The sequence below is a fragment of the Rattus norvegicus genome, chromosome 1 (genome assembly GCF_036323735.1).
Source record: "Rattus norvegicus strain BN/NHsdMcwi chromosome 1, GRCr8, whole genome shotgun sequence".
Classification (NCBI taxonomy): domain Eukaryota; kingdom Metazoa; phylum Chordata; class Mammalia; order Rodentia; family Muridae; genus Rattus; species Rattus norvegicus.
The window spans coordinates 165,549,016-165,559,952 of record NC_086019.1 but is presented as its reverse complement, the minus strand read 5'-3'; the positions used below and the strand labels follow the sequence as shown (position 1 = coordinate 165,559,952).

The 10,937-nt window shown below is 48.2% G+C and overlaps 1 protein-coding gene across 8 annotated transcripts in view; it reads right to left on the bottom strand.

Moving 5' to 3' along the window:
- Clpb (ClpB family mitochondrial disaggregase) overlaps window positions 1-10,937 on the bottom strand; it is a 122,810-nt gene that overhangs the window by 3,562 nt on the left and 108,311 nt on the right. For 6 of the 8 annotated variants that reach the window (XM_008759796.3, NM_022947.2, XM_063272875.1 and 3 more), the window contains 3 exons: window positions 10,136-10,191; window positions 5,429-5,473; window positions 4,960-5,121 (listed from right to left, as the gene is read on the bottom strand). In XM_008759796.3, the coding sequence (XP_008758018.1) occupies window positions 4,960-5,121; window positions 5,429-5,473; window positions 10,136-10,191 (263 nt within the window). Of the gene's footprint in view, window positions 1-3,899; window positions 3,972-4,959; window positions 5,122-5,428; window positions 5,474-10,135; window positions 10,192-10,937 lie in introns of all 8 variants that reach the window. The other 2 variants (XR_005491697.2, XR_010057345.1) reach the window with 1 other exon arrangement.

Below are 10,937 nucleotides of genomic sequence, written 5' to 3'. Positions count from 1 at the left end.
CTGCTTCCTTAGTGCTGGGATTATAGGTGTGTGCCACTATGCCCAGCCTAGCTATCTTTGGAGACATTCTTCATCCTGGCAAAGAGGGATGGATGGCAAGGTTCCTTCTTTAAACACTTTAGGATGTTTTCTTGGAATATTGAGTGCTTTCCAGAGGTGACACTGAGGAAGCATCCTTCCTGCAGACAAAATAGGAAAAGGAATGGCAGAAACAGAAGAGTACGTATAGTGTTCTTAAAGTAAGGGAGCCAAGGGAGTCCAGCCCCAGGCATAGAGCAAGCCTCAAGGTCATGTGTGCACCAACAATGGACAGTGTGACAGTGGTGAACAGGGTCTCATTGAGAGGAACCAATGGGTTGGCAGGTGCACATGGCATGGCGCATTCTGTCACCACAGTGCTTCCTCCATCCGTCTCCAAAATGGAACCCTGGGTATAGGCCAGGCTGCTCAGTGTCTGGGGCCAGTGGCTGGCCTAGGTGTCCAGCACTCACTTGCTGACTGCTTGAATCTTTGCAACCACAGAGAACTCAAGCTCAGAGACTGGCTGCATGTTTATAGTCTCGTAGCTAGAATACAGGACAACAGAGACAACCTGATCCCAGAGCTACGCCTTGCCCTCTGCACCAGGCTAGAGAGCATCCCAAGGGTACCTCACTGTACCCGGCTTTTCTTCTAGGCCAAATTTAATTTATACTCTTTATCCTTTCCTCCTTAGACAGGAGTGATGGAGAGGGAGAGAATCCCTGCCTGGGGTTGTCTGAGGAAAGTCAGAGCTAGAAAACATGGCCCTGGGGACAGATCACTGAATCATGGTGGCTTCTACCCCAGTTTAAACCTGTCACCATGTTTATGCCAGATGATATTGGCTCAGTCAGGGTTAGTCTGTGCCTCAAAAGTCCATGTGCTGACAAGAACCCGAGGTTGAGCATTGCTACTAGGCTTCTTTTGCCTGGCTCTTGGCCTATGCGAAAGCATTAGTTCTAAGGCAGCATGGCACTCCATATTTTGGAGTTGGTCACCATGCTGTCCCTGGTTTGGGGTGGGAAAAGGGAGGAAGGCTCAGCTCTTGAGCTGTTACTCCCCCAGCTCTTTGCTTTGCTAACTGGCTCTAACACAACCAAATCAGTGGGGGGACAGCTTGAACTTGGAGTCAAGTCTGGGTGCTCCTGTGACATGACCCAAGCACGTGCATATGGCACTGTGTGTTCCACACTGGCCCCCTGAGCGAATCCCTGAGGATTGGGTTCATGCACTGCTGCCCTGGTCATAGCAATTTCAGTGGGAGACACCAAAGCTCTGTTCCTAACTGGGCCTTAGGACAGTTCAATGTGGGCTAGAGGAGCAGGTGTAGTACACAACTGATCCCAACAGGGACTCTCAACATCCACATCTCAGTTTTCTTGACAATTAAGATGTATCACAAAGACAGAACTGTCCTTGTTAGTTATACTGGCTGGGGTACAAATCTCAGCCTAGGCTTATGAGCTACCCATCAGCCCTGCCAGTACTTAGGGTTAGAATCCTTATGAGTTTTTGAAGGGTAGTGCCCGAGGGTCCAGGTTTTTCTTGGGACTTTACATTGGGCTATAGGCTCTTTCCTGGAGATGACCCAGTGTTCATGGTACTTTGGTGACACCTAGAGAGTTCTTGATTTTCTCCATGCAGGATTGGGAGGTCAGGCCTGGCAGGGTCCAGGGACTTCTGTCACCCCAAACTCTGGATTGCGTGCCTTTATAACTGCTGCATTTGCTACTTTCTTTCCTCAGAGGCCCTGTCCACTCAGCTCATCAGTGACACACAGGCTGTGCCCCCTTCTGCCTCAGGAATGATCACATGCGCTACACTGTAGAGCCCATTGCTATGGTAACTCCTCCTTGAACCTCTCTGGTCCATGCTGAATCTGCAGGCTAATGCATGTGGACTTTTGGCCACACTATTCCTAAATATGCCTAAACTGGAGCCTCTCTGAGTGGGTCCACAGACACTACATTCTCAGCAATGCCCAGGGTCACTTTCCTCCCCATCTGCATCTGCTGCTTGGCCTGCAGATTTCCTTGCTTCAGTCCATGGCTCAGCCACTTCATTACTCAGGCTGGACACTGCTTATGGTGGCAATACCTTTCCTCCTCAAAAACAATGTCTAGGGCTCATGAAATTTGCTTTGGACCAGCCTGCTGCAGCTACAGTTGGATTCTTCAGTTGACTCCTCATTGGATCTCCTGTTAGGCCCCTCCTTTGCACACCTGCCTTCAGGGTCTTTGTAAAGTGAAAATCTGACCTTGTTGCTTAAAGGTCTTTCAAATATTCCTTACTATAAGATAAATCTCTATTCTTTGCCTGTTTTAAATATTATTTGGGGTGTGTGTGTTGCACCAAGGATTGAACCTAGGACTGTAACATGATCTGGGCCCTCTGCCTGGCTGTCTCATTGGCCATCTCATCTGTACTGCTCTGCTCCTACTTTCTGAATGAGAGCCCTGGTAAAGGGCTGTAGACCCTGGAGCCTTGGTGTGTCAGTGTTCTTCCAGCCCTCTGCGTCTGCCTCGTAAGCACATGGTGGTGCATACCTTTAAACTTGGCACTCTGGAGACAGAAGCAGGTGGGTCTGTGATTTTGAGGCTAGCCTGGTCTACATAGAGTTCCAGTTCAGTCATGCCTGTGTTCTGAGCTTCCCACTCTGGGCCTCTTGGTGAGATTCAGGGGCTCACCACACCCACCCCTACCTACTGAGCTACCTAGGAAGCAGGTAGAATGAGAGGGATGAGAACTGCAGATTTGCACTTTGTGTGCTACCACGCACCGTTCTAAGAAACCCATATGAATCAATTCATCCCATCCTCAGAGTAACACTGAGTTAAAGGTGATTAAACTGGAGGCCATTCCAAAGCTTACAGGGGTTACACAGAAAAGCTGTCTCAAAAATCAAAACAAGCAAGCAAGCAAGCAGGTAAAATAAGAATTTGCAGTTGAGTCAGCCAAGCATTTTCCAACTTGGGGAATGGCTGGAGTGCACCAGTCCAAGAGCCCATCCTCAACAAGACCTATGCTTAAATCACACTGAGTAAACTCAGACTGCGGCTTTGGTCATGGGATCAAGAGCTTCACAAACTAGCAGACTGGGCTGTGCGCTGCAGGGAGGAATTAGCATCAGCTTCCTAAAGGTCTTCAGTGGAACTGTGTGACAGGACAGGGGATACTGGCTTTAATGTGAGGCCATTAGTGTGCTCCAGTGGATAGTGTCAGCGGCTGCCTTACTTCTCCTGGGGCTGAGGAGGTCACCATAGGAATCTGCAGAAAGGCCAGAGGCCAGACAGGCTCACCTCTCTAGACCAGCTTTCCCTTGAGTGCTTCCTTGCAGACTGGCCTCTTCTGGCTCTAGATGCCCCCAAAGCTTTGGAATGGCCTCCAGTTTAATCACCTTTAACTCAGTGTTACTCTGAGGATGGGATGAATTGATTCATATGGGTTTCTTAGAACGGTGCGTGGTAGCACACAAAGTGCAAATCTGCAGTTCTCATCCCTCTCCTTTCTACCTGCTTCCTAGGTAGCTCAGTAGGTAGGGGTGGGTGTGGTGAGCCCCTGAATCTCACCAAGAGGCCCAGAGTGGGAAGCTCAGAACACAGGCATGACTGAATGTGGGCAGCTCTGGAGGACAGGCCTTTTCTTCTGCAAGCCAGCGAGCTGGGAAGATGGCAACACACCTGGAGAAAAGGCAAAAAACCCTGGGCCTGCTAGGAAGGCTTGTAGCTAGTGGACGTTTAGATCCTGCAACTTGGTGCCTACATTTTTACTTGCTCTGGGAGAGCCTCTCCCTGTGCCTCATTTGACATGGGAAGCAAAACAAATCTTCACTTTCCCAAAAGTGGAGGAGACAAAGACAAAAGTGGGCCAAATCCTACCTGGCACATGGTGCTAGCTAGCACAGCTCTTAGAGAAGAGGTCCTCATCTCCACTCAGCCCCTGGTCACATTCTGGAAGGGCAGAACAGGTAGAGGCTATTCTCTGCTTGAGGCTAAGGACCATTCAGGTTCAAGGAGACAAGGTGTAGAGGAGAGCTGGCTCTGGGACCACGTGTCTCCACACTCTAATCCTGTGTTTTACATGAAGTTCTGCAGCTGTGTGGTTACCGTTTATACCTTGGAACTTGGTCTTTTCCTTTGTAAAAAAATGAGCTGACTTCTTCTTGACTATTACAGTGACCAGCAATGATGTCTGCTCAATCTTTTATATTTTGATTTTATGGGCATTGGTATTTAGCCTGCATGTATGTCAGATCTTGGAGTTACAGACAGCTGCAAGCTGCCATGTGGGTGCTGGAATTGAACCTGGGTACTCTGGAAGAGCAGCCAGTGCCCATAACTGCTGAGCCATCTCTCCTAGCCCCTTCTGTTAAAATCTTTCCTACAGGTAGATATCAAATGGACAGAGAAAAATAACTTCTTCTTTATAGCCTGCCTTGACCAGTGGGAGGGATTGTCCAACTTGTCAAGAGATGGGCACTCTGAGCCCCGGTAATACCATTTCATCAGTAATGATGTGGCTTGCATTTAAAATGAGTTAGTGCAGGCCGGGAGAGGCTTGCAGTTGAGAGCACTGCTGCTTGTCCAGAGGACCTAGGTTTGATTCTAGCACCCACATGGTAGTTACCATCTATAACTCCAGCCCTGGGGATCTGATGGCCTCTTCTGGTCTCTTTGGGTACCACACACATGTCACACAGACACATATGCAGGCAAACACCATATAATAAAATGATATGTCCTTGTTTGTCACTGGAGACCTTTGATGTCTAGAGATGGGCTTGCTAAAATCAAAAAAGCCAATTAGGAGCAGGGGTAGAACTAAATTCTTGTATCCCTCACCCCTCACCCTGGTGCATCTCTACAAGGCAGCATGGGAGGCCACGAAGTCTAGCTGCTTCCTTTCAAGTGCCTCCCCTGTGTCCCAGCTTGCTCTTACCTCATCAAACAGCTGCAGCATGATGGTGAGCACATCTGGATGGGCCTTGTCCACCTCGTCAAAGAGAACTACTGCATTTGGGCACTGTTTCAGTTTCTTGGTCAGTTGGCCACCTTCTTCATGGCCGATGTAGCCTGGCGGAGAACCGATAAACTTGGCTACCTGGCAGAAGGCAATAACATGTTAGGAATGTCTTTCCTTTTTGTGTTTTTAGCTTACAATATGGACCAGTGTGAGAAGATGGCTGCATACAGTTAGTCTCATCAAGGATAGTCAGGAATCCTGCCATGATGGGAGAGCAGAACACATCATTGTTACCCTATTGTATGCCCCTTTCTGCCCCCAGGAAAAATCCCAGGGCTGCTGAAGAATTATTGGAAGCCAAAGGCTCAAGTGACAAGTCATACAAAACACTAAGCAGTGATGATTTCAGGCCTTCTGAAACACACTTCCCCGAGGACTGTCTCACCTCATGTCGCTCCTGGAACTCAGACATGTCGAGCCGGATGAAGCCCTGAATGAAAATAAGGTTTGTCAGTGTGAGATAGGAGGCAAGGCGAGGGCTCAGGCCAGACCCCTTGAATACTAGGATATTCAGATGTACCATATTCTTAAATTCTACATTTTCCCTAGTCTTTGCCTTCTTCTCTCACCTACTTCCCCACAGGATACTTTTATTTCCTATCTTAATAAGGTCAAATCGTACCTCTGCCCTTATAAATCAATTCAGGATGTCCCTTCCCCCAGGCAGCTTCAGGTCTCATTACCACAATACCTATAGTTTCTACCCCACCCCCATTCCCAGAGTATGTTCCATGTGTGCCCAGCACTGAAGCCAGGTGGCAGCCTGGTAGTCTGAGTGGAGCAGGCAGGCATGGCCAAGGTCAGCACCACCAGCAGAGATGGTGAGGACATGAAGGGTGGTCTCCACAGTGCTCCTCAACTTTGCAAGACTCTGGCAGGCATATGTCCCCTGGTGTGCAGGACTCTGTCCTCTTGTTCTCTCTTTATAGCTCACAGCTATTATTTTACATTTTTTTCCCGGATATTTTGCATTTTTTTAAAAAAAAGGCATCTATGATAAGCCTGTATGTTCTTTTCTGTACCACGGTCATGCAGATGATTTCCCAGAAAGCCCCTTAGGGAGAAGGCCACAGTTAGTGCCTGAGAAAGAGAAACCAGAGTGTGTTATTTAACACAGGCAGAGAGCCCTTTCCTTGTCAGGGGTACCAAAAGTGGTGAGGGCGACACAGCACCAGGAAACTCAGAAAAAGGCATCCACAGCTCAATTCTAGCCAGGCCACACTTCAGGCAGCCACTCAATGAAGGAGATTGTGTTGTCTGCCCTGTCACTGCACACAGGTACAGGCTGGAGGGATGAGCTTAGGCCAGGAGCAGGGGACTGGACCCAGTTCTTCCACTGACTGTAGCTTTAGCCCTCAAGCCAGTATCTTCCTGGCTCTTGGCTGAAGAAAGACCTAAGCCAACAGGCAGGAAAGATGTTAGAAGGGCCATTATTAAGGCTATATGGTGGGCAAGGGGTCTCTCAGTTAGTGGGAATAAGCGGCACTTCCAAGAGAGTCAGCAGCTCATTCAGATAAGTTTCTGGAAAGGAACAGGACAACTGTGGGAAATCTCAGAGTGCTGACCACAGGTAGCAAAAATCTACAAGAGTCGGGGTTGGGGATTTAGCTCAGTGGTAGAGTGCTTGCCTAGGAAGCGCAAGGCCCTGGGTTCGGTCCCCAGCTCCGGGAAAAAAAGAACAAAAAAAAAAAAAAAATCTACAAGAGTCACAGACACATGTTGACATTTCTGTGCTTACTATATGCCTAGCAATGTTCTGATGAAGCTATTAAATGGCTTAGAGTGCGTACACACCTGTGGCAAGCAGGAGATGAAGAAACAAGCCCAGACTAGATTATCTTGTTCACGGCTTTGCTGTTAAGTTTTTGGTCATGACAAGTACTGCCTTTCATTTCCCCTGTTAATAGCTGGGTTCTCAGTAGTCTTTTTTTTTTTTTTTTTTTTTTTTTTTGGTTCTTTTTTTTCGGAGCTGGGGACCGAACCCAGGGCCTTGCACTTCCTAGGCAAGTGCTCTACCACTGAGCTAAATCCCCAACACCCTCAGTAGTCTTTATCTGAAAGGTTCAGCGGTTTGTGCTCAGAAGGGACTGTCACAGGACCCAGAGGGTTTAGAGTGGTGCTTTCTTTTTTTTTTTTTTTGGGGTTCTTTTTTTCGGAGCTGGGGACCGAACCCAGGGCCTTGCGCTTCCTAGGTAAGCGCTCTACCACTGAGCTAAATCCCCAGCCCCAGAGTGGTGCTTTCTTATGACAAGTGACCTCACCCCAGTTTTCTAGAGTCTATTCTAGAGTCTTGCCAAGTGGCTTGGACAAGTTTTTGGGCCTCATATCCTTGGTTGGACTCTTTTTGGTTTCATGTGACTTTAATTGGTTACATACAAAGTGAGAAAACAGAAACTATGGTTACATCCAACATGTCCTGAGTGTGCATTATGGGTAATATGTAATCCTAGGAGTAATGGAGTTTACCATTTTTATCCCACAGTTTTAGTAATCCAATGGGAGAGCAGATTACAGAACCTACTACTTAGGAAATGGATGAAAACAGAATCCCGGTCAATTCCACACAGGAGGAGACTCAAATAATTGCTCTAAATCTGTCACCACAGTGCCACTTTATAAAGCTTGAAAGTCTTTTGGGCTCCAGTCCCTGGCCCTATGATGATATCATAGAACAAAAGGTTCTTTCTCAGAGATTACTAAGTCTGATGAGAGTTAGCAAGGCTGTCCAATTGGGGGAAATAGTACAGAAGCTGAGGCAAGAAAAACCAGTAAGTTCATAAATGGACTGGTAAGAAACCGTGCAGCTATCAATAACGCCTTGTGAGGCGGTAAGCATTAGTGTTTGTTCACAACCAGTGAAGCAAGGGTCAGAGAGGCAGACCAGAACCGGCCCAACTCCCAGGCCAGTGCTCAGTTCATCTCATGAGCCCCTTGGGAGGCACAGGAAGAAAACTCCCACTTGTGATGAGCCTATGTGACCCTGGACTCACACCTAACACTGTCTGTACTTTACCAACTGTCCTGGAGGTGTCAGGAACACTGCTTCTCAGCTTACAGTCCAAGGCTCCCTTGGACTTTGATGGTGTGCTTCAAACATGAGTGTTCCTGACTAGGCAACGTCCACGTAAACATGCTCTGTAATGGCTGGCACAGGGGTTGTACTGATAAGTGGTTTTACAGATCACACGGGATTCAGTATGTGCTCTTTTGGGGCCAATTATGCATCTCATCCTCCTCTGTGAGAGACACACCAACATGTTTCTATCTCACGCCTAAAGCAGCTGAGAATAATAATACTGAAAGACTGGGCTCACGATTCCTCCTAACAAATGACAGTGGGCAAGCCTCCTGCTACTCTAGGGCTTCAACTCTCCTCAACTAGAAAGCAGATGAAGTTAGTTAGCATTGTTCCTTATAGGATCAAGGAAGAGCGTACAGCAGGTGGGCACTGCTAGGGCAGGCTAAGGAGAGGTGGTGTCTTTAACAGTGTGTTGGAGCCTGAGTAAGCTAATGCTCACTACAACCTCAGGAGAGGTACTGGAGAGCTTCCCTGAGGCTAGAAAGCTGGGTTTTGTGGGGAAGGACCTACTTAGGAGAAAACAGAACTAGAACTTGAGTCAAGGGTCCACAGTTCTTGAGCTTGGTGCCCCATAGTGCATTGCCTAATAGCAGATGCAGGAAGGAGAGGGTGCTACTTGCTTTGTGGGGGAGGTGTGTACTGATCGAAGACTCCATTCCACCCTTGAGAAATCCTGTGGTGGTGGGGGTTTCTGTCCCCATTTAGATGCACCAACTAAAAGGTACCCGCATCAACAGTCTTTCTACAGCAGCGAGTCAGCAGATACTCTCCTCCCACATCCACTGTGTATAAAGACATATTAAGACAGCATGGATAAGGAGATTATAATTTGTAATTAAATATTAACCTTTCTGACAGTATTAAAATTAAACCACTTGGAATTCTTCATCCCTAATCAGGTGGTTCCTGCCCGTAACTGCATCTTTCCTAATAGTCTTGCTAGTTTATGGCCCTTTCCAGAGTGCTAATTGTTTCAATCGCTGCCAACCTGATGAATTGTCTAAAGCCGCTGTTTCGGTTGGAGCACATTAGCATGCCACACACTTCTTGCCTGCTTGCCTGCCTGTCTAGTGGGTCTGCAGTGGTCTGGTAGAGGTTGAGAATAGCTGCTGGCAGAGACAGGTAAGTTTGAGAGTTTTCTGCCAGTTGCTCCATAGAAAGGGCTCAGCAACCTGGGCTACTTCGTTTCTATGGATCAAGGATCCTCAGGCAAGTGGCAAGAACACAGGCAGGCTACAAGGGGACAGTAGTTCAGGACTCTGCTCCTGGGCTATTTAGCTGGCAGGGCTTAAGCAGCTCTTCTTTGCCTCTAGGGAAGGGAGGAGGTGGCCATGAAATCAGGCAAGCACACTGGAGTCTTAGGCAACCTCCAGGGGCAAATGAGGGGGGGTGGGGCTTAGCCTTAATGATGGTGAGGTATTTAGCTTTAACTGAGTATTTTGTAGTGTCACCAAGGACTGCTTTCTTAAAAGCATCTCTTGTTCACCCAAAGTCTTTAGAGCCAGGTGTGGATAAACGTAGCTGGGGAGACTCCAAGGCTCCGGGTTAGCAGCAGAGTGGAATCCTAGTTGAGGGCACGTGCCTGATGGAGAAGCAGCAGACACCATGCCGTTCCTACTTGTTTCTCCAGTAGTCCCTGGTTCCCTGTAGCATAGCCCTACTAGCCTGGGAAACATGGCCAGCCTGAGCTCCTGCACAGAGCCCTCAGTAAGCACTGCATTAGCTGTGAGTTCTTCCAGCAGGGACAGGCTGCTCAGCAATGTGCGGATGAACCTCACCCAGTTCTCCCAAGAGCCCTGGCTCAGGCAGGCCAAAGATGGTCCTTGCTATCTCAGAGCTGAAGAAACTGAGGCATAGAAAAGTTAATTCTTAGAGCAATCTGGCTAGATCAGAGGCCTGCTTCTGGGGCCAGGCCCAGCTTTTTGATTGGCTGCTGCTTAGATTTCAGGACAACAAGTACAAATGACAAGGTTTTCCTGGCTTATAGACTAGACCTTGGTCCCAATTCCTTACCTTTTTGGCATCTTTGTGCATATACTTGGCTGTCTGCTTGGCCAGCTCAGTTTTCCCTAGGAATAAGGGAGACGAGTGTGGGTCAGAACCAGATGACAAACTTTGGAGTCAAAGTACACTAGGGACAGCTATGGTGGTACCCATCTTTGATCCCAGCAACTGGGAGGCAGAGGCAGGAAGGTTTATATAATTCTAGGACAGCCAGGGCTATGTAAAGAGACCTTGTCTCAAAAAAAATTAAGGTACTAGGAATGCATGGACACTGATGAATACTCCTTTTATGGATAGGAAGCTGAGGCCAGAAACTCTCCCAAGGTGAAGCTGAGACAACAGAGTGCACTCCCAGTTTTCTTGTGATGGAGCCAAGGACTTCTCTCTGCAGCAGTGCTATAGGAGCGGAGGCAGGCAATAGGCCTTGTAATCCAATGCACCCTCTGAAGTGTAACACAAGCTTCATCTCTTCTAGGTGAGCCCCGACTTCTGGCCTCACACCCTGCATCCCTCTTAAACACTCATAGCCCTGGAACCTCAGGCCAAGAAAAGGCTAGACACTTTCCACTGGCTCGACAGATCTTGTGACAAAGAGGACAACCCCAAAGTGGTAGCTTGTTGGAAGGGCAATCTGGAATGATGGTAAAGCCACTATGTGGTACACAGAGCTTCATGGGCAGGCCCATGAAGGTGCTGGGAGGTAAAGAGGTAATGGCTATACCAAGAGATCCGGATCAAGACCATGGAAGAGGGAGGTAGGGGCAGAGGAAGGCAGAGGACCCCTCAGATGATACAGCCCGTCCCCCGCCCC